Here is a 27,803-nt window from a genome sequence, read left to right on the forward strand (position 1 = left end):
CTGGAATTTAAAGAGAGGCTTCGTTCTTGCAAAGCTTACCTTCTTGGTTAGCAGAACTGTGGTTCTCTGGGATTAGCACTAACCACAAGCCATGCTGTTGCGCACAACACTTAGAGGCTGAGTTCAGACAACACGCTAATCTACTGGAGGTGTGTGTGTAATAGGAACAGAATGGGAAACAACCGTTGATTAGCATGTCATCCAAACTCAGCCTAAGTCATGGTTAGAAACACTAACCCTGCTGCAGATGGTCCGACTGCGGTTAGTGAGTGAGCAGGGTTTAGCAAAACACAAGACAGCTTAAACCCTGCTGCTTAGCTATCCTACCTACTACCTTCATAATTGCCAAGTACAGAAACTTAACCAAATCAAACAGCCATTAGGTGGCAGTAACGCTCCACACAGTGGAATTCATAAGCTTCTTCACTGCTGCATGTTTTTGAAGGAATAATAATAATAATGGGGGGGGGGGCAAGTTTCTCCAACACTTTAAAATATCCCACAGCAGCCACCCCTAACCTCAGGGTTGGCAAATTGTGGCCCTCCAGATATGTTGGCCTACAGCTTCTATCAGCCCTTGCCCAACCTGGTGCCCTCCAAATGTGTTGGACTACTGCTCCCAGCATCCCCAACCAGCATGAGAACTGTATCATAGAATCATAGAATAGAGTTGGAAGGGGCCTACAAGGCCATCGAGTCCAACCCCCTGCTCAGTGCAGGAATACACCCTAAAGCATCCCTGACAGATGGTTGTCCAGCTGCCTCTTGAAGGCCTCTAGTGTGGGAGAGGCCACCACCTCCCTAGGTCACTGGTTCCATTGTCGCACTGCTCTGTCAGGTAGTCGAACACATCTGGAGGGCACCAGGTGGAGGAAGGCTGGCCTACAGCAAAACAGGCTGAAAACCAGTGTAATTAAACTGGGACTCAGGTTCTAGACCCCACTCAGCCCTGAAGCTCATTGGGGGACCTTCAGCCAGGGAGTTTAGTGAAATCTACCTCGCAGGGTTGTTGTGAGTCACTCTGCCTGTCAGCCGAACCTACCTCACAGGGTTGTTGTGAGGCTGAAATGAATCTCTGAAGGGAGATAATAATGTGCGCCATATTGAACTCCCAGAAAAGAAGGCAGGATATAAATAAATATAATAAATAAAAATAAATATTGTATTATAGAGAGCAAGCAGGCCCCCCTCTCCCCCCACACCGCTGTTCGCTTCGGATTAATTCAATCTCATATATGTATTTTTAACATTATTATTTTGCTTTTAATGTCTTGGGAGTTTTAAAGGAATAATTTCCAAACTGGAAAAAAAAAAAAAGAGTCATCGCTATTGGTTGATCTCAAGATGATTGACATAAATGGCCTCTCATGAGCTCTCCTTCTCCAAACCCCGGGGAGGCACAATCCATCCATTCATTCATTCTTAACACTTCGCTAACTGCGCATGCGTTGCAGTTCCCCCTCACAGCCGTGAGAATAGAGTAACCTCAGTACAAGGGATGGGCGGAGCATCGCTTGCGTGATGACGTCGCCCCGCCTCTCCGCAGCTTGGTTACTACAGCGACGGGAAGCGCGTCCGGCAGTGGCTTTTGGGGGGACAGCTCTGGAGAAGAGGTGGCGGCGGCAGGATGATGAGTGAATGGAGCCGGGTGTTGCGGGAGGTGACAGGACCCACGCCGCACTCCTTGGCTTTTGTGAGTCACTGGGCCTGGGGAGACATTCAGGGGAGGCTAGTGGGGGTGGTATAGTCACACCCACACACACCCAGACCCACACACCCCACATTTTGTTCCAGGGCATAAGCCGCTAGTCCTCAGTAGCTCCTTGCAGCGACATCCTTCGCGCAGAAGTAAGCCCCGTTATGCTGAGTTAGGCTCAGCAATGGATTGCAGGCAATGGGTTGGATCCAGACTGAGCCATTCTTGGAGTAGACCCACTGACATCAATGGGATTTACGTTACTCGGTACTAACTTAAGCCCCATTGATTTCAGTGCACCTGTGCAAGGTATGATGAACTCTGGGTCAAACCTCTTGACATGAGAAGAGGCCGCTTGCTCGATCGAGCGATTTCTCAGGTTCAGAGATATGGGCTGCGATCCTTTGCACGTCCCTTTCCTGGAGTAAGCCCCATGAGCAAAGTCAGGGCCGTCTATCCCCAGCATATTGTCCCCCACAGTATTTATTTATTACATTTTTATACCGCCCAATAGCCGAAGCTCTCTGGGCGGTTCACAAAAATTAAAACCATAATAAAACAGTAGCCAGCCAGCTGCTTCTGGATGCCCCTCAAGCAGAGTATGAAGGCGATGGTGGGCATCTCCTGCTGCTAGTCCTCAAGGTCTGGTATTTGGAGGCAAACTGGAGGTTTCATTGGCTATCTTGGCTAATAGCCACAGATAGATTTCAAATTCATACAGGGCGGATCTGTCTTAGCCAGTCACCATCGATTCACCTTGTGGCAGTGAATGCTATCTGGTCAACTCAGGAGCTTATTTGGGTTTTGGAACCAGGGTTAGGGTGGGATACAAATCTAAATATTACGATAATGATTATCATTATCATTTATTTCCACACAAATGGACCCGTATACTAGGGCTAGATCTACACTACTGCTTTATAGCGGCATTGGGGCACAATCCATATTCCATATCATGGTGTTATTTCCTGCCTATTATTCCACATTCGCAATGACTTGACACAAGGTGTAGATCTGGTGTAGGTGAGCATTCCAAAGGTACAAATCCCTTTAGAGGGTGGGTGGGTGGGTATAAGATTATAATTAAATATTAACCTATATTAATAAAATTGTTCTGGCATACGGTTTCCTGGACATTATCCACTTCATCTGTTGTGTGAAGTTTTAACTTCAATTTGGCAGAATTATATATATATTTATTTATTTATTCATTTATTACATTTTTGTACTGCCCAATAGCCAAAGCTCTCGGGGCAGTTCACAAAACTGCATGTACACATGCAGGGTTGTGTGGAGAGAGAGGTAACCTATCTTGTCAGACGGAAACAAAAGGTAAAAAGTGCAGACAGTGATGAGTACCTTAACAATTGCCATTCACATAATCTTGTTGGGTATACCAACAATTGGGTATATTGCTGGACTACGTATATATTGAATATCCCCTTGAAAATGATGCTAGATGCAAAATCTCCCCTTTGATTCCCGTGCCTAAGCCTCGCTTCCACTTTCAGAGGGCCAAGTTTCCCAAACCGAATGTCACTGGAAAGCAGTTGCTTATCTGGCGGGATCAAGAACTCAAGCGCCATGAAGCCGCGATGCAGGCGAAGGCCCATCTCATCGGCCGCCAGATCAACGAAAGGGAGGAACTGAACCAACGCAAATGGCTCCATCGGCTTGTACAGAAGAGGGTTGATGTTGAAATGCAGACCTACCTGGCTGGGGAAGAGGAGAGGAGAGAGAGGTAGCCAAACCCAGTTAAGCTAGCAAGACTCAATCGCTGAAGATTCAATCTCGGTTTCTTGCACTTATATTTAGAGGAAGGGAGGATAAGGTTTTAAATACCCTTTAATGTCACTAAGCTAGTCCTGGAGGGGACAAACCCCCCAATACATATGAAAACATTTATTATGGTTGTTGTTCAGGTGAGCCCATCAGAGCAGATGCACTTTACAGAGGGACATAAAAGAAGAGACAGCTCCCTGCCCCAAGGAGACTGCAGTCTTATAATGGGCAGGGACCCCTAGCTCAGTGGTAAGAGCACATGATTTGCATGGGTTCAATCCTAGAAGAGCAGAAAAGGCCAACTATAATAATAATAATTTATTTCTTACCCGCCTCTCCACTTGGATTGAGGCGGGGAACAACAGCAAGCATAAAATACATAAAATACTGATTAAAACCTAAAATGAACAAGGGGCTGGAGCATCTCCCCTATGAGGGAAGGTTACAACAGGTGGGATTGTTTAGCTTGGAGAAAAGGAGGCTAAGGGGAGGCATGATAGAGGTGTACAAAATTATGCATGGTTTGGAGAATATGGACAGGGAGACATTTTTCTCCCTCTCTCAAATTACTAGAACCACAGTTATCTCATGAAGCTGATTGGTGGGAGTTTCAGAACAAATAAAAGCAAGTACTTCTTCACACTGCTCATAGTTAAATTGTGGGATTCACTACCACAAGATGTGGTGATGGCCACCGATTTGGATGGCTTTCAAAGGGGGTTGGATAAATTCCTGGAGGAATTCCTACTAGCCCTGATGGTTGTGTGCTACCTCCAGTAGGAGAGGCAGTAAGCCTGTGTGCAACAGTTGCTGGGGAACATGGGTGGGAGGCTGCTGTTCCACCATGTCCTGCTTTGTTGGTCCCTGGTTGATGGCTAGTTGGCCACTGTTTGAACAGAGTGCTGGACCAGAGTGCTGGATCAGACCCTTGGTCTGATCCAGCATAGAACTTCTTATGTTCTTAATCCCTACAATCTCCGGTTAAAAGGGTCAGGGGAAAACCTCTGTCTGAAATACCATAGATTAGCCTTTCCCCATCTCTGGTCAGTGCTGGCTGGGAATGATGGGAGTTGCAGTCCAGCACATCTGAAGGTCACCATGTTGGCTGGTGTAGATAATACTGGACTAGATGGACAAATAGTCTGACTTGGGATATGGCATCTTCCTGTGTTCCTAAAATTTAATAGGGCAGAGGAACATGTGCTTTACTCTGTGTTTCAGTTGGGGTTCAGGCATAAAGGAAAAGAGAGAGAGTCTGTGGTATAGTAGAATGTTGGACTATGACCAAGGAGACCCAGGTTCAAATCCTGACACACTCATGAAGCATACTGGGTGATTTGGGGTCTATTGCCCTTTCTCAGCCTAACCTACCTCACAGGGTTGCGAGGTGGAGAACCATGTAGAATTCCCTGAACTCCTGGAAGGATAAAAATGTAATTAAGAAAGCAATTCTGAGGATGGAGACAGTGCTGTGACCTTAGACCAGGAGTCCGAGCTCCCCTTCTCAAAGAGGAAGGAAAGGGGGGGTTCTGTGGGCTGGGGGTGGGACAGGGTAAGGGAGGTTATGCACTATCCCCAGCCGCCTTCTCTCCCACTTTGCAAATGCAGATCTGAAGAAGCGTTCCTCCCACTCCGCACAGGGTTACTGTCAGCCTCTGGGTTTGGATAGGATTGCACCCTAAATAAATAAAGAAGGATTCACAGAAAACATTGGTTTTGAGGATAAATCTGAAGAAGAAGAGCAAAGTATACTTCTGGCTCCCAGACCAAGTCTTGAAGAATAGAGCCCCCTCAAAATACAGATTGAGGATTGAGTTAATTAAGCAAGCCTTACTTTGGCATAACAATTTTGTTCCTGTTTTTAAAATGGGAGAGCTGACCCAAGGCCGCACGGTGAGTCTGGAAGTAGGATTTTGGCTCAAAATTAATGTTTGTTTGTTTGCCATACTTATGCCCCACTTACTAGCTCAACTTCTCGAAGTGACTTAAAATATATTTAAAATATGGCACAATAGATAAGAGTTGTTGTTGTTGTTGTTGTTGTTGTTGTTGTTATATTTATTTGTATCCTGCCTTTTGCAGAAAAAGAGTTCTACAAAGAACTCTTCTACAAAGAGTTCCTGGGGATGGGCCAACGGGGCATAGAAGTTTCCTCCTAGACTTTCAACTGCTATTCCGCTTCTGAATTAGGGTGGCCAAATGAAACTCAGGGTGGGGTTCCTGCGCCTTTAATACCTGTGTAGAAGAGGCAATTTCTGCAGGTACACCTGTGGAAATCTCCTCTTCTGCACTGCTATTAAAGGTGCAGGTGCCCTGAACTCTTTTTCACCTTTGGGTCTGTTCAGACAACACACTAAGCCATGGTTAGGCTGCTAACCCTTTTGCAGCAAATGGTTAGTCAGCGTGTTTGAACTGGTTATGTAGCCACCATGGTTAGGAACGGTTCACACAACACACAAAGTCATGGTTCACCCAACATGCTAAGCCATGAAGTTTAGCTCAAAATGCTTAACCACTGTGGCTTAGCGTGGCTTCTGAACAGGGTCTTATTCTGACTCTCTGGGCTATGGCACATCTTGGAGGCAATAATCCCAGGTGGAAATGGCTGCCGGAGCAGGTTTTCCTCACCTAGGCTGCTGCTGCTGCTGTCTCTGAACAGTGCTTTTGCCTCCTGGAATGGCAGTTGCAGGAGGCATTGGGGGAGCAGTCTTCTCCAATCTGGTGCCCTAAAGATGCATTGGCTGGAGAATGCTGGGAGATGTAGTCCAGCATTTCTGGAGGAAGGCTGGGCTAGCACCCCTTACAGGTGCATTGTCAATTCATTTTTTGAGATGCTCCTGTCCTCCAATTCTTGCGGCCTCCTTCCACGCGTGCCAGCCCTGAATTTGGACAATTTTTGTAAGGTTTTCACAGTTCAGCTTGAGAGGTGCCAAATGTGATTGGATTTTGTTATTAACTCCCCCTCCCCACCCCCCAGGCTTCGGGATCTCCTGGAAGCCGAAGAAAAGGGCTACATTGCTGAGCTGGAATCGCGGGAAGAAACCATGGAGGACAGGAGAATAAATATGAGAGTGAGAGCCAAACAGCTAAGAGAGCAGAGGGAAGAAGTTAGGCGGAAGCTGGTGGCAGAAAAAAAGGAGCAGCAGTTCAGGTAAGTGGATCACAAACCGAGGTGGCTCCTGCCAGGAAGCAAGGAGAAGGTGGCTTCCTCTTCAGCCCACGGATTTTCGGTTTTAAGGGTGATCTTTTTGGTTTTGGTTTGTTACTTTAGAATAGGCACAGGGCCCTTGATCCAGATCTTAAAAGCCCCCCTCCCCATGCTAGGGTCCTGTGGGATTACCCCACAATTGTTTGTGTTGTTTTTGTCTGCATTAGTATGTCTGGTAAGCAGGGAATGTTAGAACTGAGTGGGCGTGGGTTATGATGTAATCAGGGGGAAGAAGAGTATGTAAGGAGTGTGTTGGGAGTTCATGGGAGAGTGTTCTTTAGGTTTTGTTGGGTGGTGTGTGTTTTTTGTAAAGTAAGAAGAGTTTAGATTCTAGGGACTGAGGATTGGTGTAAAGAGAGGGAGGTGGTTGGTGTGTGGAGAGTTTAGATTAGGCAGGATTGAAAGTATGATATTTTTATTTAAAGCTTTTAAATAACAATAAACGTATTATTATTTGGTTAGCTACCAAATACTCCATGTATTTAGTAGCTAAATACCCCATATATGTACTCCACCTACCCAAGGTAAATTAGGTAGGTAAATACATGTAAATACCCCATGTATTTACCTGCCTAAGGCAGGTAAATAAGCTTGGCATTATTTACCTGCCTTACAGTTATTAAACACCCACCCCATATCATACCCGTAGTATATTTAGAACAGATCCTGTATTAAACCTGTTTCCCTCATAGCTAGGGGAAAAGTTATAATTAACACTCCCTCAGGTTTTCAAGTGGTGGTGCTTGGCCTTAGAAGGGTTTATGCGATGGGCCTAGTGTAATAGTGTGTTACGTTGCAGGTCCCATTCCAGATTGGGGCCCTCTGCCTACTCCAGAGTTAAAATGGAGGCGGGGGGAGAGAAAAGATGTAATTGCTGGATGATACAGATTTAAATTATGTCTGTTTTGGCCCAGAGTGTGAGATAGGAAGGGCCTCCGTGCAAGCATGTAAGAAGGAAGCAGAACCAAGCCTGCTGGCCACAATAGCCGTGTGCTTGGCATGAGCGTGAAAGGACCCCAAATGCAATTAGCTCTTTATCAAGACTGAGAAACCTGGGCCATTCAGGGTTCATGATCATGAGGAAGAACCCACATGCGTACAGTTGTATGTGCTCGGGGCTCTTTATTGCTGATTTCAATGGCTGCCAGGGGTGAGCGACCAACATATGAACATCAGAAGCTGCCTTTTATTGGCCCTGTTCAGAAGACACCTTAAACCATGGCTTTAACTATGGTAAATAAGAGGCTCCTGTATCTTTAACGGTTGTATAGAAAAGGGAATTTCAGCAGGTGTCATTTGTATGCAATTCCCTCTTCATCACAACAGTTAAAGTTGCAGGAGCCTAGACTAGAGTGACCAGATACAAAAGGGGGCGGGGCTCCTGCCGCTTTAACTGCTGTGATGAAGAGGGAATTTCACCAAGTGCTGCATGTATACAAATGACACTTGCTGAAATTCCCTTTTCTATACAACTGTTTAAAATACAGGTGCCCTGTTCTCCTTTTCATATGGTCACCCTAGGTTTAAGGTATCTTCTGAACAGGGCCACTGAGTCAGACCATTGGTCCATCTAGCCCAGTATCGTTGACACTGGCTGGCAGCAACTCTCTAGGGTTCCAGGCTGCATTTTTTCCTAACCCTACCCAGAGATGCCAGGATGCATGTGAAGCATGTGCTCTACCACTGAGCTGTGGTCCTTGCCCTTCCCACACACACACTGGCCCTGTGGGGATGGCCAGCGGGCATGATCCTGCATCCTCCATCATATATTCACTGAAGCAGAAGGAAGCAAAGCCAGAACAGGGAATTACACAGATGTGCCTGCTCTGTGGGGGTTTCTGGGCTCAGACGAAGTTTTGAATTCCATGTGCTCTGTCCTGTCTAGTGCCTGGCTCAGCGTTTGGTCCTAAAGAAACATTACCAAGTTGAGAGGTTTCCAGTAATGGTGTCAGCTGCTCTGAATATGACTTATTGGAAGGGTGGATGGGGAAATTGTTTTATGGTTCTCTTAAATACATCACATGGCTGTTTCATTTTATTTGCTCTTCTGGACTATCATTTCGTTACCCTTGTATGGAGGCTTGTTTATAACATAACCATTCTAGCCTTCAGGAACATTCCTTATTTAAATATGTATATTAAAAAAAAATAGAATGCCTCTAAAATGGGCATAAAGGCAGATCATTCTCCCTCTTTTTTTCCTAGTATAAATATTTGTCGTTTCATGCCAAGGAGGCAGTAGCCACAACGATTCTACCATGGTCCCATAAAGATGGATAACTGTTGGTGAGGGGCACAAATTTGGCTTCTGACTTCTGGAAGCAACGTTAAAGTTGCCAATTTTTCTATAGAAAAGGAGCTTAGGGCAGCAAAGCGAAATCATCAAACCATCTGGGGCAGCAGATGTTTACTGGTGGCTGTAAAAGCTGCTTTGGAGGACTTATTTTGATAGAATGAAGCAATTACTGAGTTGTTTAGTATTAGAAATTACTGCCTCGTCTAAACTTTTTGATTTAACTCTTACTTTGCCTTTTAGATGTACAGTTGGGCAACATGTTTATTACAAGGAATGGCGACTGGTAGCTCTCCACAGATTTTGTCCTACAACTCCCATGATCCTTTACCACTGGCTATGCTGGCTAGGGGCTGAGGGGAGTTGTAAGCCAAAACATCTGGAAGGCCACAAGTTGCCCGCTCCTGTTTCATTAGGGCCAACCGAAACGTCACAAAATAGTGAGCAAGCTTTTGAGTTCTCTAGAACTCTTAATTGGGCTAGTTGCCACCTCCTGCATCCAGTCTATGGAAGAATCCTGGAGATCTTGAAACACTGCTCGTTATTTTGTGATGCTTTGGTCCTAAAAGAGATGTTTCCCATCTGTGGGTTTTGGAGGTTTGTTTTTTTAATGGCCCAAGTCATATGGCACCGAGTAACTAAGTTTTAAGCTGCAAACCTGTGCACACTTTTTGGGGGAGCTTTATGTCTGAGTAAACGTGCGTAGGATTTTGCTGTTAATCTCCTTTTTCATACTAGCGTTTTGAACCCTTTGTATTGGGGGAATGTGAGGATTTCTTATGCTTTCAGACAAGAACATTGTTGTCTGTGTTAGGAAAAAGGTGGCTGGGTTGAGGATGGGAAGGACAACTCTACTTAAGATTTTCAGAATCACCTAGTTGTATTAAATACATCCCAAATTAAGGAAGAGTAGATCTTTCTGCACTAGAATTAGCAGCTGAATAGAGGGAGCTCTCTTATGCTCCAGGCCAAACTAAATGTGATGTTCATGTGTCTGTTTCTTGTTCAGTAGTTCACTTGAGCTGCTCCCATTCCTTTGAAAGAGACTTCCAGACGAGAACTTCAAATGGATTGCACCCTTTAAGTGGACAGTGTGCACTCCCGTTTTGTACAGTACAACCATTATTTATACAAAAGTGTGTCACTTTTATGTTGCTTCATTTTGTTTGTTTGTTTGGCATTTCTACCGACCAGCAGCGAAGCTGTGGATTTTATTTGCAGAGTCAGCGAAAAGCTGCTGTATCTCCAAATTAAATCTGGATTGACAGCAGATGCTTATTAGTATTCCCCTGCCCTTGGAGAGCAGCAGCGTAAGGATTTGTACAAGCGTCCTCCAGATTTGCTCCAGTTGCTTTATGTGATGTGGTTGGTTGCTTTGCAAGACCCATGTAGTAGAGCCATAGGAGTGAAAGGTGCAGAAAGGTCCATGTTAGGACAATGTAAAGCTTCCATATTTTGGAGGCCCCATGGGCAAGATGCTCTCAGTGAACCCACCTCTTCTTTCTCACTGCTATTATGGCTGCTTGTTTGTTTGCCTCTCCCTCTGGATCCCGTCTGCACAAGATGTGGGGAGTTTCCTGCTCCTCCTTACTCCCCTCACTGCATACTCACTTGGAGAAACATAGGAAGCTGCCTTATAATGACTGGGTTCCCACAATACACTAATCCACCATGGGTTATCGGCACGTTTTCTACAAGGTAGGTTAACGTGTTGTCTGAATGCAGTGCGTTTTCCGCAGGGTGGGTTATCATGTTGTCTGAACGCTGTGCATTTTTGGTGGAGTGGCTTGTTAACCATGCTGGGTGGTTTATTTTTCTCAAACAAGCCACTTTGAGAACCTAGGGCTTGTTGTTCAGGGTGGGTAACAAGCCACACACTGCACGGTTAACGAGCAACCTCGTGGGTGGGAGGAATTCTTTGCACCATGTCCTGCTTTGTGGGTCCCTGGTCAACAGCTATTTGGCCACTGTGTGAACAGAGTGATGGACTAGATGGACCCTCGGTCTGATCCAGCAGGACATTAGGCTCTTACATTCTCATCACCTCCATAATTTCTCCCGCCATGCTGGCAGCAACCCGGAAGGGCACTGGGTCTTGGCAGCCTCTGAGATTGGAGGTTTCCAGCTGGACAACCATCTGTCAGGTATGCTTTAGGGTGGATTCCTGCACTGAGCGTGGGGTTGGACTCGATGGCCCTATAGGCCCCTTCCAACCCTACTATTCTATGATTCTAACCCATAGAATTGTGCTCTTAGGCTTCCTTAGCAGGTTGCTGGCTATTTTGTGGTGGCAAACCTGCAATGTTTTGCTGCCATCACCAGTTTTGGTGGCACAGTAACAGGGGACAGTGAGGGCCCCTTGAACGAAACCCTTGGACTGTGTATCCTTCCTTCTGTTGCACGACTATGCATCCATATAACTAGTATTTTCTAGCTTTGCTTTATGTCCAGACAGGTATTTTTCTAGACATAAAAGTATGTATTCCTCTTGCATACGTCAGCATTCCACAGGTGTTTTGGACTTCGACTCCCATCAGCCCCAACTAGAACGACCAGTGGTTGGGAATGCTGGGACTTGTCATCCAAATCATCTGGAAGGCACCAGATTGGAGAAGGCTGAGATACGCTGTGTACGTAAAATCTGCTGCCTGTGTGAGACGTTCCTTCTTGTCCCTCCTTTTCTCCGCGGCTCAGAGAATCTTGCGAGGAATGGCGGACACAGTGGAGCAAGAAGCACTTGATGGAGGTGTGCGAAGACCGACTGGCCCAGCTGGCCCTGAAGGAGGAGCTGAAGAAGCAAAAAGAGAGGGAGGAGGCAACTTTTGAGGCTCTCTGGGAAGAGGACAGGTTGGCTAAGGAGAAAAAGGCCACGGAGGAAGCCCAGAAAAGATCGCGTCGGGATGACGACATGATCAACATGCTTAACACCCAGAGAGCTATGGTGGAGGCTCAGAAGGCGGAGGCGAGGCGGCTGAAGGAAGAAGAGGCGAAGTTGATGGTAAGATATGTTCACACAACCGATACTGGCCAGGTCATTGGTTTAACGTGTACGATCTGGATGAAGGTCTTTAGGTGTGTGCGCACACGAACGATTCGGTTCCACCGCTCCCCTAGTGTGCTCCTGGATAAGGGTGCTTTTATAGTTTTCTCTTCCAAAGTTGGGCCTTGCAGACTAATTGGGGTTGGGGTTGATGTTGCCCTTTGTCGATAGTACGCCATGTCCAGTTCCTGGGTTGATTGCTGTGTTCAAAGGAGCGGGTTCAGAGGAGGGCAACCAGGATGATCAGGGGTCTGGAAACAAAGCCCTATGAAGAGAGACTGAAAGAACTGGGCCCGTTTAGCCTGAGGAAGAGGAGATTGAGGGGAGACATGATAGCACTCTTCAAATACTTGAAAGGTTGTCACACAGAGGAGGGCCAGGATCTCTTCTCGGTCATCCCAGAGTGCAGGACACGGAATAATGGGCTCAAGTTACAGGAAGTCGAATTCCAGCTGGACACCAGGAAAAACTTCCTGACTGTTAGAGCAGTACAACAATTGAACCAGTGACCTAGGGAGGTGGTGGGCTCTCCCACACTAGAGGCCTTCAAGAGGCAGCTGGACAGCCCTCTGTCAGGGATGCTTTAGGGTGGATTCCTGCATTGAGCAGGGGATTGGACTCGATGGCCTTAGAGGCCCCTTCCAACTCTACTATTCTATGATTCTATGCTGTTATTGAAAGCTTGACAGTGATGACTCCCAAATGTTTCCTAAGGCTGTTTCCCTAGTCATAAAATGCTGCCCGTTTGTTATTGTAACATCTGCTGATGCCCCCCCTTTATTGGACTTTATCTTTCCTGAAACCCATGCTTCAGCGGTCCTCTTCGTACACACCTCAGCACCCCCCATATGGCCTTCCTGTGAATAAAACCATCTATCCACCATTTGTGCCTCCCCCTGAACCTAGCAAGGACATTTCATATGGATAATACACAGAACTGACGATTCAGCAACCTCCCTTTTGGGAATATTTATAATTTGACGTTTAATTGTTTTGAAATCAATGGCACACCCAGGATATTTACATTTTAAGTTAGATTGGAGGGTCAGGCTTTGCATTCTTGTTACAATGTCAACATCTCCGTCCTGATGAGTAGGGATCATAAAAGTTCACCGTAGCCTCTGAAGTCTACAAGGTTATCTACTAGAAGCAGGAAGAGGAGTTATAGAAGAAAGTAACCTTTATCAAAGAAAGGTTGGTTTAAGAAATGAGAGGAAGAGAGAAATTAATAACAAGTAAGAGAAAGAGAGAAATTAATAACAAGTGATAAGATATTAAACTCCAGCAAAGGAGATTGTTACCTTGTCGTAGTGCTGGAGCTTGAGCACCTCAAGGATGCCATGAGCTAAACCGTGAAGGGACACCCAAGACGGGAAGGTCATGGTAGAGAGATCAGACTAAATACGATCCCTGGGGAAGGTAATGGCAACCCACCCCAGTATTCTTGCCGTGAAAACTAAATGGATCAGTACAACCAGAGATATGTCGGTATACCATCGGAAGATGGGACTCCCAGGTCGGAAGATGGTCAAAATGACCTTGGGGGAGCTAGGGGTGGCGACAGCCGACAGAAAGCTCTGGCGTGGGCTGGTCCATGAAGTCCCGAAGAGTCGGAAGCGACTGAACGGATAAACAACAAAGATATTAAAATAATATATAAGCTATCTCAGGGGAATATATGCAAATGTAAGAACATATAGGGAGAACAGTATGAGAAAATGGGAAAAGTAAAATCACACTGTGTCACTGGCTCAGTGTCCACACAAGCTGGAGCACCTAGCAGGAAATGAAGGCCACTCATTTCAGATCACCCCAAAGGCCACCGCGGGCACCTCAAATGGGCAAGGATGCATTGCAGAAGGGCCAGGATGCATCCTCAAACTGGCTGCAGCAGCTGCGGAGGGACGGGCACTGCGGGTATCGCTGCACCAAGAAGCGGCGGACAAATGTCCAGTTTGGGGTGCAGCATCCATGGAGGGACGTGCGCCACAAGGAGGCAGGGGAGCTCTTCCCCCTCCCTCTGCTTATCCCTACGGATTGGCGGAGCCCCGATAAAGTAAGGGGGAACCAGTGCCACCATTCAGTGGGGATGGCAGAGTGGGGAGGAGAGAGCAATAGCCAACCCTGCTCTTATAGCCTACTCAACAGATGATTTATTAGCATGTTGCCTAAGTGCGACATGCAAATAGTCATCCGTGCAGTGGCCTATGGGGGCAAGGTTGGCTAATGTGTCGTCCGAACACACCCATTGACTGGTCCTTGTCAATACGGCCTCTCTTATCTTTTATACCTGATTCTCGTCTTTCTTACGGGGGAGCTCAAAGGTGCATAGATGAGGTCCCTAAGAGGTCTCTCATGCAGGCACTAATCAGACCCAAACCTGTCCCACTTCATCCTTCAGATTATGCCCTGAGCCTACCCACACAGACACACACTTCCTTACAAGGGCTCTTATTAATAATCGTAATCATAATAACTTCATTTCTCTACTGCCCAATAGCTGAAGCGCTCTGGATGGTTCACAGCACTTCACCGATAAAAACGGCACAAAAATTATAGCGTAAAAAAATTAAAATAGGCAATATTTAAAACAATTTCAACAGAATTACTAGAGATGTATTCTGGTGACCAAAAAGATGACGGTGTTGGTACCAGGTGGGTCTCAGTGGGGAGGGTGTTCCATAGTCAGGGGCCCGCTCCCTCGTTGCCATTTTCCCAGCCTCCCTCGGAGGAGGTATTCGGAGGAAGGCCCCAGATGTTGATCGTAGTGTCTGCGTAGGTTCAGGTTGGCCTCACGCTGTAGGTTCCCTCTAAAACAGGCATGCATAATTTTTGACCCACTCTAGTCATTTATTTATTTATTATTGCACTTATATACCGCTCCCATAGCCACGGCTCTCTGGGCGGTTTACAGAAATTCTAAAATTAAGATTAAAAGCAAGTATACAAAATTTAAAATTCTAAAACACAGAACATACACACATAAAGCATTAAAAACAGTTTAAAAAAAACTAAAACATGTGGGTAATTAAGATGTGCCGCCATATGCCTGGGCAAAGAGGAAAGTCTTAACCTGGCGCCGGAAAGATAGCAGCGTTGGCGCCAGGCGAGCCTCGTCAGGGAGATCATTCCATAGTCTGGGGGCCACCATCGAAAAGGCCCTGTCCCTCGTTGCCACACTCCGAGCCAAAGGCCATTCCAAATATTTGACCCATCAAGCTGGATACGGGCCACAACAAGACGTGTGTTATTCTGGTTTGCCATGATTTGCCACGGCGTAATAATCACCCACGTTCTTGCCGTCCCAGGCGGGCAGCAAAACCAGGAGGCTCAGCTGACAATTGGGCCGCGTTTGGCTTAGGTGGGACCCAGGTTATGCAGACATCACCTAAAGGCCCTGTGCAGATGTCTGGATTGCCTTGGAGAGAGACCGGCCATCCACATTCATACCCATTTAACACACAAGAGTGCTCAACAACTGTTTCCACTTTCAGGGTTTCAGTACACTAAATCCAGCCCCTGTTTCACTGGAAGTTATAAGGCAGAGGGCCTGGATGAACAGCCCCTCTCTCTTGCCGTTATTGTAGGAAGAGGAACGGCAGCTGTTTAAGCTGGAAGAGGAACGTGCCGAGATGGAGAGGCGGCGGAAGCTGAGAGAGTGCCGGGACACGTTGCTGGATTCCATGAAGCAGAAGAACAGGCGTCTCGACAAAGCAAAGCAAGACGAGTTGGCTTTAGATATGAAGATCCTGGACCAGGCCCTGCAAGAATCCCTGGAGGACACCGAGGGCCAAAAGCAAAGGAAAGTAAGTCCAACAACAAATGCAGGTCATGGGCTAAATGCAGCAGCTGCCAAACGGCACGTCAGGGCCAAACTGTTGTACATTTGGATCTTAATGAAGTAAATGGCAAGACAGCCATCCCGCTCTTCCACATCCAGAGTGGCTTGTGCTCACACGGCTGTAGCAGCATCCTAGGCTGAGCATCTGGAAGGATATGTGCTCTGAAACGCTCCCTGCCAGTCTGACTGCAGGCCATCGCAACAGTATTGGCAGTATGTGGCAACATGGCTGTCCCTGTGTTGGGGTGGGTGTCTGTGGAGTAGCCCTCCAGGGTCCAACCCTTGTCACCCGTCCTGAAAAAATGGTGGCAAGTCTTTTGAGCGTAGATATGTGGCCCTGCAATCTGGACATGTTTTAACCCAGTGGTTTGTTAGCCCCCTGACCTCAGGGGACCCTTTCCACATAGCTTGTCTGCCAAGGTGGAATCCCTCCCCGCCAACCACAACACTTGCCTTTGCAGAGGATTGTGGGGTGTGTTTCAGGGGCCCTTTTCTGTTTCTACAGCACACCAGCTAAGCTTATTTGGCTGAGTTGTTGCCTTGTATAAATGGAGAATATGCCTGACTGAGACCTGAGGGTAAGATGGGTAACAGCTGACAAAATGGCTTTGGTGTAGCCTCTCTGCCATTAATGATCTTTTCTCTGAGGAGGCACCAGTCAGCTTCCAAAGCATCCCAGATCCAAGAGCAAGAAACGGTCTGGTAAATTCTGTTCACTTATTTGAGGATTTATAATCTCCCTATTTTTAACTTCCATGAGTTCTCAAAACAGAGAACGATACTTAAAACAAACAAAATGCAACTTAAACATCCGAAGCAGTAGCAAAACCTGGATCAGCAGCGTTATCTTAATAGCAGGGAGAATGAAACAAACCCAACTAGTCTGTATTGTCGTGCTCGGAGATTCACAGCCGGCCCAAAAGCAAAGGCTTTAACAGATCGTCTAAATGGGCAGAGCTCTCGGATGTGGAGGATGTCAAGTAAGGCAAGGCGTTTTCTAGAACGGGCAAATCATTAGCCAGTTTTTGTGCGTTCTCTTTTAAAGGAGCATGTGGAGAGAGAGTTCTGGTTCATACGTCCACCTCTCCACATCGCAAGAAACCTCTCTGTGCCGGTGACCTCCTCCGTCCAGCCGTCTTTTCTCTTCACCCATGGCGAGAAGAGCTGCCCTGCTCACTTGCACTCTTGAAACTTTGGGGGAGTGGGGAAGAGGTTGCCAAAAGGATCAATGAAAGCCCTGTCTCCTCTTCCAGTTTTAGTTGTTCCCACCTTCTGCACCTTCAGTACAGCCAGTCTTGTTCCTTCAGCCCAAAAAAATGTTAAGCCCTGCACCTTAGTAAGGAAGAGTAAGTGGGACAGCGGAAACATTGGCTCTCCTTTCTTAAAATGCCGGGTGGGGACAGGTATAGAGAGGAGGGCATGGCTGGGTCTAGGAGCTTTGGGAACGACGGCCACTGAGAAGCTTCCTTCTGTAACGGGTGTCGAACCTCTTTCAGCCGAGGGCCTAATTCCATTTCAGAGAAACTCTCGGGGGCCGCATTCCGGTGGTGGGCGGGGCCAAAGGCAAAAGGGGAAGGACCCAAATAACCAGAGTATTTTATCTTAAAGCTCTTCCTGCCAGTAACCAAGCCTTAGGAGAGGCAGTAGAATGGGAGAAAAATGAGCAAAAGCCAGGAAATGGCCAAATGAGCAGGGGGAAGGGGTGGGTGGGACCAAGAGAGGTGGACACAGCACTCTCTGGAACTCCAGAGGTTCAGGTTGGGTCTACAGGTGGGCCAGATTTAGCCCGCGGGCCTGAGGTTCAACACCCATCCTTGCCAGAGGACAGACAATCAACCCATCAGCCTCCCAGCCAGACACCGACTGACTCACTCAAGGTGGACCACACCCCAGAAAAAAAAATGTGTGGGCACACTAACTAGATGAATGGGCATCTAGGAGGCTTACTGACCGGCTAAGGGTATGGTTAGATCAACCCATGAAAGAGTCAGGTAGTGCAGTGGCAAGAAGCTATTCTTCAGTTTTCAAATACCTGGAGAAGGCGAAGGAGATGATGAAACCTTTTAGAATTATGAGCCTTTTAGCCTAATCAATGGCCATGCCATCAACATTTCATAACCTTAAGTTGTAAAATTGCCGCCCACCTCCTTTCTTTTCTCTTCTTTCTTTTACAACTCGCCCCTTGTCTTCTGTGTTTCGCAGAAAGAGCTCTTGAAAGAGCAGCAGATATACCAGGCGTACCTGGCTCAGCAGATGGAGCAGGAGAAACGCCTGGAAAAAGAAATGGACAAACTACGGGCAGAAGAGATGGCAAAGATGTGGGCAAAGAGGGCCACGAAGGAGAAGGCCATGAAAGACGCCAGAGATCGCTTACTGACAGAGGTCCTGGATACGAGGCGGCTTCAGATCGAAGAAAAACGTAAGGGGCTGTCGGGACATAGAATCATGGAATAACAGAGTTGGAAGGGGCCTACAAGGCCATCGAGTCCAACCCCCTGCTCAATGCAGGAATCCACCCTAAAGCATCCCTGACAGATGGTTGTCCAGCTGCCTCTTGAAGGCCTCTAGTGTGGAACAGCCCACAACCTCCCTAGGTAACTGATTCCATTGTCGCACTGCTCTAACAGTCAGGCAGTTTTTCCTGATGTCCAGCTGGAATCTGGCTTCCTTTAAGTTGAGCCCGTTATTCCGTGTCCTGCACTCTGGGAGTCTCTCTTCATAGGGCTTTGTTTCCAGACCCCTGATAATAATTACAAATCCATGCAACTATTTTATTGACACATGCGAGACTGAATCAAAGCTTCTTATTCTCTTAAACCCCTGGGATTGCTTCATGCTTTCCATAAAAAGGTCAAACAATTAATTAGCATGGCTAATCAAATATGAAAACAATTTTATAATGCACCTAAGATTGTCAAATTAAGCCTCAAAATACAAGAATACTGAATTAAGCAAGATTTATGCAAGCAGTATGTTTTGTATTCCTTAATAACTTTATCCTGAGGATTTTGCAGTAGATTGGATTGCATGTTATGGTCAGGCAGGAGAAAAATTCTCTTTTTGAGAAATTCTACCCTACTTTGCATAGCTAGAGAATAGCTAGCACTCATGGTTGGTTGTCCGCCTTGTTGGTTTGCAAGAAAATCTGTAGTTCCTCATGTGTTTATCTACAGTTCCGGTGTCCATACATTGTACACCATTAGAATTACCCAGGGCTGTGATTGTGGAGGCAGAATGCAGAGAAAAGTTGTGTGCACGCTGAGCTTAGGAAAGAAAGTCAGAATTCTGCACTGAGAAAAGCTGAATTCTGCAGCCTGTGTCAATCATGCAAATTAGTGCACATTTATGTAATTTGCATAATGAGTTCTGCATCTATGCATCAGCGAGCTTATCTATATGCTCTAAATACCCCGCCGTGGCTGTGCAGTTGCGCCTTGTTGTTTATATGATGCAGCCGCCAACTCGCAGACACATCGGGCTTTTCCCCGCGAAACCGCGCTTTTTCTAAGTGTCGATTTACCGCGGCTTTTTCCATTGCGGGAATATGGGGCGGTGTGGGGGGAGCTCAACAAGCCCCGTAGTGCAAGTAACCTCTTTTCTTTTTGCTTGGGACAAGTAAAATGGCCACCATGGCAATGTAAAACTTCAGGAATGAAAGTAAGGGCAGTTAAGATATATAACGCATAAATTAAATGAACTTTAATTTATGAGCTTTCAAAGTTGTGTAGAGTTGCCATAAAAAAAAAAGCTTTTTGAGATTTCCCCTTGATATTTTTTCTCCATTCCCACTGTCTGGCAGTGGCCCTGCAATTTTTCCCAGGCAGAATAGCCTGCACTCATTCCTGCTGTGTCACTCTTTCGATTCTGCTTCGCAACAGCAATGCTGCAGGGTTTTAGGGGAGCCAGGAGGCAAAGCGGAGTCATATCGACATGGCCAAGGATGGGGACAAGGGGTAGAAAAACTGGTTCCTCCAGATGTTTTGGAATACAGCTCCCATCATTCCTGATCACTGGCTGTGCTGGCTCGTTTTTACGGGAGTTGCCATGTAAAAACACCTGGAAGGCACCAGGTTGCCATGCAGAACTACTGAAAAGCCTATTCAGCTTTTCCTCTGTTAGCCCCCTGACCTCAGGGGTCTATGAGACATTGCTCATAGGCTTAGGGTCTTATTGGCACAATCACACGGGCTAGAAACTTGCTTTCCTAACAGGAATGAAAGTTGAGATGCTCAAGTGATGAGTTGTGTGTCCACCATGTTCTACACTTGGATGCCATCTTGGGATTCATGCAGCCTTGCCTATCAGTAGGACTGTGTGCCACCCAACACCAAATTTGATCAAGAATATCCCCCGCACCCAGATAAAACGATGTACTTCTTCACTCAGCACATAGTTAAACGATGGAATTCGCTACTACAAGACGTAGTGATGGTCACCCATTTGGATGGCTTTAAAAAGAAGTTAGACAAATTCCTGGAGGAGAAAGCTATCAATGGCTACTAGTCCTGATAGCTATATGCTACTTCCAGTATCAGAGGCAGTATGCCTGCATACACCAGTTGCTGGGGAACATGGGCAGGAGGGTGCTGTTGCACCAGTGTCCTGCTTGTGGGTTTCCTGCTGACAACTGGTTGGCCACTGTGTGAGCAGAATGCTGGTCTAGGTGGACTCTTGGTCTGATCTAGCATGGGTCTTATGTTCTTAACCCTGAATCATCCCAGCTCTTACCATATACCATGGTAGTAATATGCATGAGAGATCGTCTAGAAAGCTTTTGTGGCTGAGAGCTAGTGTGGTGTAATGTTCTAGAGCAGTGTTTCCCAAACTTTTTCAGGTAACCGCCTCCTTTGTTCCACAAACTCATGCCAGCGCCCCCTACCCTACACTATAAAAATCATTATTCAGAATAGCGGTTTTCAACGACCCACTAAGGAAGATAATAACAATAAAATTCAAAACAGTAACAATTAATTGAATATTTATTCAAAATCCGAAGCACCCGCCACAGGCTTGCTGAGGGAGGGAGGGAGGGAAAAGCAAGCGAACGCCTCTGTTTTGCAGCCGGCGTGGCAGGGCACACCAAGCAGGGTATGTCTCTTCATTAGCGTTTTGGTGCTTTTGAAACATTTCAGTTCACCGTTCAGTTCACTCTTCTTAAACGGTATTAATACATGTGTGGATTCTTCCCCTATATGGTTTGGGACCAAACTGCCTTGCCCCATAAAAATGTTCCTGGGTGTTTAAGACCTTCTGGAGAGGCACTTCTCGGAAAAGACCACCTCGAGCGCCCCCTCCTGCCGCCCCTTTGCCTCTTAGCGCCCCCCTGCCATCCCCTTTGCCTCTTAACGCCCCCCTATGCAATCCCACAGCCCCCAAGGGGGCAGTACTGCCCGCTTTGGGAACCACTGTTCTAGAGCATCAGACTGGGACTAAGAAAATCTGGGTTCAAATCTTCATTCAACCACAAAGTTCACCGGATAACCTCACCGCCTAGTCTACCTCGCAGAATTGTTGTGAGGATAAAATTGAGGGGAGCTCCATATATGCTGTCCCGTGCTTCTTGGAGGAAGGGTAGGATGCTATGTGTATGTACAGTCATTGTAACAAATGCAAAGTTGCAGTGGGAACAGGGCCAGAAGTATTCAGAACAGGTTGCCTAGATGTGTTTTTTAATCACCTTTCAACATTGACCTTCCAGTGCAGCGAAATGCCCATGAGCAAGAGGCGCTTCTTCGGGACAGGGAATTATTAAATGCAGCCATTCAAGAATACAACCGTCTGGAAGAGGAGAAATACGCAAGGTAATTTCTCTGGGCCCTCTCAGTTGAGCTGATTATACTCTATGGCGATTCCGCTTTGTAGCGTTGTTTACCTACTGGTGATGGTGTGCTGTGATTGGATGCTGACCTGCGTCGTGCCCAGTGATCTGGCTTTGCAATGCTGGGTGAGGTGACCGTCATCGCAGGGACAGCTATTTTTAAAAACATATTATTTCTCCTCCCCCTCTATTAAACTCTGGAGTGCAGGGTGGTGTGGTGGTGTGGCGGTGGCAGCGGCGTTCCTGATGCCAAATCTGGAATTGGGGTAGAGTTGTACTGTCGATGGAAGCATGGCCATAGTCTAGAGGAGTACTGGTTATGATACGTGTGCTCTACCTTCCTGCTACCCTTCATCCCGTCTATGGCTCGGCCTCGTCTCAGCCATTTTGCCGGCACATTTGTGCCAGGGCAGTGGCTGTACCGGTGGAGTGTGCTGCTGGTGGATCTGAGGATTGCAGTGGCAAATCTATTGTGGGAGTTGCGCTGGTGAATCTGATGTGATACGAGTCTGGATGGCTACATGCTAACTTCAGCATCAGAGGCAGTATGCCTATGTACACCAGTTGCTGGGGAATATGGGCAGGAGGGTGCTGTTGACTCATGCCCTGTTTGTGGGTTTCCCGTGGGCAGCTGGTTGGCCACTTGTGAACAGAATGCTGGGACTCGTTTATGCAGCTTGTTTGCCCCGACCTAGATGCGCATATTCGTGTTTCAAGACACTTGACGCAGCTGTCCATTCGCCATAGCGCCGGGTTTTTAACGCGATAATGCACATATTCGCATTTGCGATTTACCGCGACTTTTGGATCACGTCTGAGTTTGCGCCGTGTTATGGTTATGTGTCGTTGGGGGAGTTAAATCACGTTTTGACATGCGGGCATAGCTTTGAGGGTAGGACAAAGTGATTGGCCGACTTCCCAACTTCCCGCCTATCAGCTGCCTCGCTCCTTCGCGCCGTTCTCAGTTTCAGTTTTATGGTTCTGCGGCGCTCCGCATATAGAGGTTATTAAAAGAAACAGGGCGGAACGGGCAGCCAGAGGGAGGGGACGTGTTCAGTCCCCCTCTCGCATGCTCCTCTGCTGCCTCGTTCCTCCCCCCCACCCCTTGGTTTGTTCTTCTATGAATCTGCGGAGCCTTGCATATATAATTTATAGCTTCCCTCGTCTCTCTTCCATTTCACCATATCGTTGTATATGCACATGTGCGCATTAATAACTACACTACAAAAAAAAAGAGATAAATCACTGTTACTGCTGCAGTGTGACGCTCGTTGGCTAGATTCAAATCAACTAAAATTCGTGTTAAAATTAAATGTGGAGCAATCCCGCTGTCGTATAGACGGGGGCTAGGACTAGGTGGACCATTGCTCTGATCTAGCATGGCTCTTACATCCTTAACCATCTTGAAGCTAAACATATCTGGATTTGGCTGTTACCTGGATAGGAGATTACCTGGGAACCTCCCCCATCCCCATCATGCTGGCTTGAGTTCCATTGATCAAAGAAAGGGGGTAGATCAATGTAATCAAGAACTAACAAACCTGTGTGCAACCATCTGCTCTTGTATCTCAAAGAGTTCCTCCTGGGGACTATTTTTTCATATGGTACAGTAAGTCGTCTTTGAGGTTGGCCTGCAGGACACGAAGATTGCCTGGCAATATAGTCTGAACTTTCTCATTGCAATTTGACACTACAAAACAGGGCAGACCTCCAAGGGCATTTATTTGCGTGGAGATATGGCTGATTTAAGTGGCACATCTGCCTGGTTCCCCTTGTCATCTTCAGAGTTGAAACTTAGTAAAACCATCAGCAGTTTCTGACCTCACTGGCCCTCACCGGCTACCTTATTTTAAGAGAGGCAGAGTGTTGTTGATCAATGTGGTTAAATGGACTTCTTCAATCTTAGTTTAAAAAAAGAATAATCCCACATCCCTCTTCATCACAACAGTCTGATGGAACCCAGGGCTTTTACATCAGGTATACATTTCATGGGATACCTCCTGGGACCTTTAGTGCTTTTTGCACTTACTCCTAGTAGTGCCCTTTATTTGGGCTTTGTTGTCAGGGTATTTCTCTCCAGGAAAATGAGTATCTTCCTAAAGAGACTCACGCTCTTTGCAATATTCATCTTTGTAATGGCAGCCTTTGAAATGGCAGGGAAATGTGCTCACTTGTGAATTAACGTATTTATTCCACCTTTATTTTGCATTTAAGCAAGAAACCCCCAAAACATTCTGAATTCTCTCATGGAATGCCTACCTGCCATCCCTTTCAAGCTAAGGGCTAGTCAATTTCACTTTTTTTTTAAAAAAAAAGGCTTCTATAAAGCTTCCTTCAATGTTAGAAGAAAAATTGACTAGATCGTCTGTATGCCAGGAAGGGTTGCAGTCTACTGAGCTCCACAGGGTGGAGCCTTCCTAGTTAGCCATGCTGGTGCTCTTAAAGTAATTCCTCTGCTGCTCTTTGCTGGATGTTATGACATCAAAGAAGGGCTTGTGGAAAAGAGACATGGCATAAATCACGGTGTTTATTTATTTATTTATTATTTATTTATTAATTATATTTCTATACCGCCCAATAGCCGGAGCTCTCTGGGCGGTTCACAAAAATTAAAAACATTCAAAGTATAAAACAACAGTATGAAACCATAATATAAAATACAATATAAAAGCTCAACCAGATAAAAACAGCAGCAATGCAAAATTACAAATTTAAAACACCAAGTTAAAATTTATTTATAGACTGTTAAAATGCTGGGAAAATAAAAAGGTCTTCACCTGGCGTCTAAAAGCATATAATGTAGGTGCTAAGCGAACCTCCTTAGGGAGCTCATTCCACAGCTGGGGTGCCATAGCAGAGAAGGCCCTCCTCCTGGTAGCCACCTGCCTCACTTCCTTTGGCAGGGGCTCGCGGAGAAGGACCCCTGAGGATGACCTTAGGGTCCGGGCAGGTACATATGGGAGGAGGCGTTCCCTCAGATAGCCTGGCCCCAAGCCGTTTAGGGCTTTAAATGTTAATCCCAGCACTTTGAATCGGGCCCGGACCTGGACTGGCAGCCATTGAAGCTGGAAAAGGACTGGTGTGATGTGGTCTTGTTGGCCAGTCCCTGTTAGTAACCATGCTGCCCTGTTTTGTACAAGTTGAAGTTTCCGGACCGTTTTCAAAGGCAGCCCCACATATAACGCATTGCAGTAATCCAAATGAGAGGTTATCAGAGCATGGATAACTGTAGCTAGGCTATCTCTGTCCAGGGCGCAGTTGGTATATCAGCCTAAGCTGATAAAAGGTGCTCTTTGCCACTGAGTTCACCTGTGCCTCAAGTGACGGTTCTGGATCCAAGAGCACCCCCAAACTACGGACCCAATCCTTTAGGGAGAGTACAACCCCGCGTTGCATCAGTGCAGCCAATAAGGAACAATCCATGGGCTGTCTTGTTGCTATACACGTGCTGGTTCACTTGCAGCTCCTTCCTTTACTACACCTCACAGGTTGTGCTGAAAACGCCCGTCATTTCATGAGCGTCCTGCCACTTGCTTTCCCCGTGGCTCACATTTCCCCTCGACCATAAACTCAAAAGACCGCTTTAGGCCTGCCGCTGTTCTCTCAGCCCCGAGGTTCCCACCTGCAGTACGGGGGATGATCATCTTGGGCTTCTCTATAGGGCCACTCTGTTTACAAAGATCGCGTATGCAGAATGGATTCAAAGCCGGCTCTGGATTTGAAGAGGACCCTGGTAAAGTGTCCTCTGGTACAGCCCCTCCTGATTTAATGCTCCCACCCTGTGGCAACTGCAGCAAGTAGCAGCAGTGCTGCTGGCTATGCCACGTGCCTGTGAGCCGCCCACCGCAGGAATGACCCACAATGCTCCTAACATTGTTCCAAGGCATTCATAGAATCATAGAATAGCAGAGTTGGAAGGGGCCTACAAGGCCATCGAGTCCAACCCCCTGCTCAATGCAGGAATCCACCCTAAAGCATCCCTGACAGATGCTTGTCCAGCTACCTCTTGAAGGCCTCTAGTGTGGGAGAGCCCACAACCTCCCTAGGTAGCTGATTCCATTGTCGCACTGCTCTAACAGTCAGGAAGTTTTTCCTGATGTCCAGCCAGAATCTGGCTTCCTTTAACTTGGGCCCATTATTCCGTGTCCTGCACTCTGGAAGGATCGAGAAGAGATCCTGGCCCTCCTCTGTGTGGCAACCTTTCAAGTATTTGAAGAGTGCTATCATGTCTCCCCTCAATCTTCTCTTCTCCAGGCTAAACATGCCCAGTTCTTTCAGTCTCTCTTCATAGGGCTTTGTTTCCAGACCCCTGATCATCCTGGTTGAACACGCTCCAGCTTGTCTGCATCCTTCTTGAATTGTGGAGCCCAGAACTGGACACAATACTCTAGATGAGGCCTAACCAGGGCCCAATAGAGAGGAACCAGTACCTCACGTGATTTGGAAGCTATACTTCTATTAATGCAGCCCAAAATCGCATTTGCCTTTCTTGCAGCCATATCACACTGCTGGTTCATATTCAGCTTGCAGTCTACAACAATTCCAAGATCCTTCTCGTTTGTAGTATTGCTGAGCCAAGTATCCCCCATCTTGTAACTGTGCCTTTGGTTTCTATTTCCTAGATGTAGAACTTGGCATTTATCCCTATTAAATTTCATCCTGTTGTTTTCAGCCCAGCACTCCAGCCTATCAAGATCACTTTGAAGTTTGTTTGTGTCTTCCAGGGTATTAGCTATCCCACCCAATTTTGTGTCATCTGCAAATTTGATAAGCGTTCCCTGCAATGGGGTCCAGATTTAGCTTCCAGTGCTATATCAGGGGCATTGTGGTTAATTAAAAGGGCTGGCAGGTTGTGAACCCAGCCACCAAGTACAGGGAACTTAGGGCTGGTGGTGGATTCTGCTTGGGGTGCTGGCACTGAAGGATGACAGGTGCTGATGCTAATCCTGAACTTATTTATTTTATTAAGGCCTTTTAAGAAGGCCTTAAAACAGTTCATTTTACTATGGCCTTCTCATAATTGAATACTGTTTTGCTGCTGTTGCCCTCGCTCTTTTATTACTAGTTTTTAACGTTAGCTTTTATTGTTTTAATTGATATTTTGCTTTCTATGTTTTTATTCCTTTTAATGTGTATACTGTTTTATATATGGTTGCAAGCCGCCTTGGGAGAGCTTCTGCCCTGAAAGGCGGCTAAGAAATGCTTTAAATAAATAAATAAATAAAATATTACAATTATGTGGCATGCATGGGGTAACCAGGAGGTCTCCCATCACAGGACTAACCACACCTAACCCTGCTTAGCTTCAGCAAGGTTGCTCCACCCTGTGCCTTTAGACCAGCCTTCCTCCACCTGGGGCGCTCCAGATGTGTTGGACTACAACTCCCAGAATGCCCCAGCCAGCTGGGGCATTCTGTGAGTTGTAGTCCAACACATCTGGAGCGCCCCAGGTTGAGGAAGGCTGCCCCAGGCTGTGAAACCCTGGGTGTGTGAGGGGAAATGGCCCCACAGGTAATTCTTATGCCCCCCCTTCCATTCTGGGAGATGCAGTCCAACACATCTGGAACGCCCCAGGTTGAGGAAGGTTGCTTTAGACCATGCCTTGGACGGCATTAAACACTTGGAAGCGCTCTGTGTTTTCGTTGCTGTCAATGCGCATCACATCTTATTGTGTTACCTGCAGGCGTTTGCGGCAAGCGAAGGAATATCGGGAAGAACTCCACGCTCAGGTGGACCACCTCAAGCGAGCCCGCGATTTTGAGAAGGAGGAGGAGCGCCGGGAGTACGCGTTGGCGCTGGAGGCAGAAAGGCTTTACCAACAAAAGATGGCGGACGTCCTTTCAAGGCCTTACATGAGACTGAAAGATCTCCATCCTTTACGAAGGCAGCTAGCCTGTAGTTCTCAGTCTTAGAGTATAGATGCACTCATAATTTCCTGCATTAGAACTGTTGATTAGCAGCTAAAACATTCTGCTTGTGCTGATAAAGAAGAAAGAAGACTTCCTTAGAGACCCCATGCTTTTCCAGATTTTATTTTTGGTCAAGCAGAAACTTCTCCTTTGCTCTCTCTTTATAAAAATGCTGTTAGAAGTTTACATTTGAAATAAAGAACATTGCATGATAAA

At 46.7% G+C, this 27,803-nt stretch overlaps 1 protein-coding gene across 1 annotated transcript; it reads left to right on the top strand.

Annotated features, from left to right (window-relative positions):
* The first annotated feature begins 1,615 nt into the window (after nt 1–1,615).
* Nucleotides 1,616–27,590, top strand: CFAP53 (cilia and flagella associated protein 53). The gene is made up of 8 exons (XM_063128258.1): nt 1,616–1,693; nt 3,208–3,437; nt 6,456–6,629; nt 11,674–11,977; nt 15,607–15,825; nt 18,063–18,279; nt 21,559–21,661; nt 27,362–27,590. The coding sequence occupies exons 1-8, from the start codon at nt 1,628–1,630 to the stop codon at nt 27,588–27,590; spliced, it is 1,542 nt and encodes a 513-aa protein (XP_062984328.1). The 5' UTR covers nt 1,616–1,627.
* Nucleotides 27,591–27,803: the final 213 nt, after the last annotated feature.

This window comes from Elgaria multicarinata, chromosome 6, assembly GCF_023053635.1.
Source record: "Elgaria multicarinata webbii isolate HBS135686 ecotype San Diego chromosome 6, rElgMul1.1.pri, whole genome shotgun sequence".
NCBI classification, from domain to species: Eukaryota; Metazoa; Chordata; class Lepidosauria; order Squamata; family Anguidae; genus Elgaria; species Elgaria multicarinata.

Coding starts and splice junctions, on each gene's coding strand:
- CFAP53 (XM_063128258.1), top strand. CDS start 1,628: ATGATGAGTGAATGGAGCCGGGTGTTGCGGGAGGTGACAGGACCCACG. Junction 11,978..15,606: donor AAGAAGAGGCGAAGTTGATG/GTAAGATATGTT, acceptor CCGTTATTGTAG/GAAGAGGAACGGCAGCTGTT. Junction 18,280..21,558: donor GCTTCAGATCGAAGAAAAAC/GTAAGGGGCTGT, acceptor TTGACCTTCCAG/TGCAGCGAAATGCCCATGAG.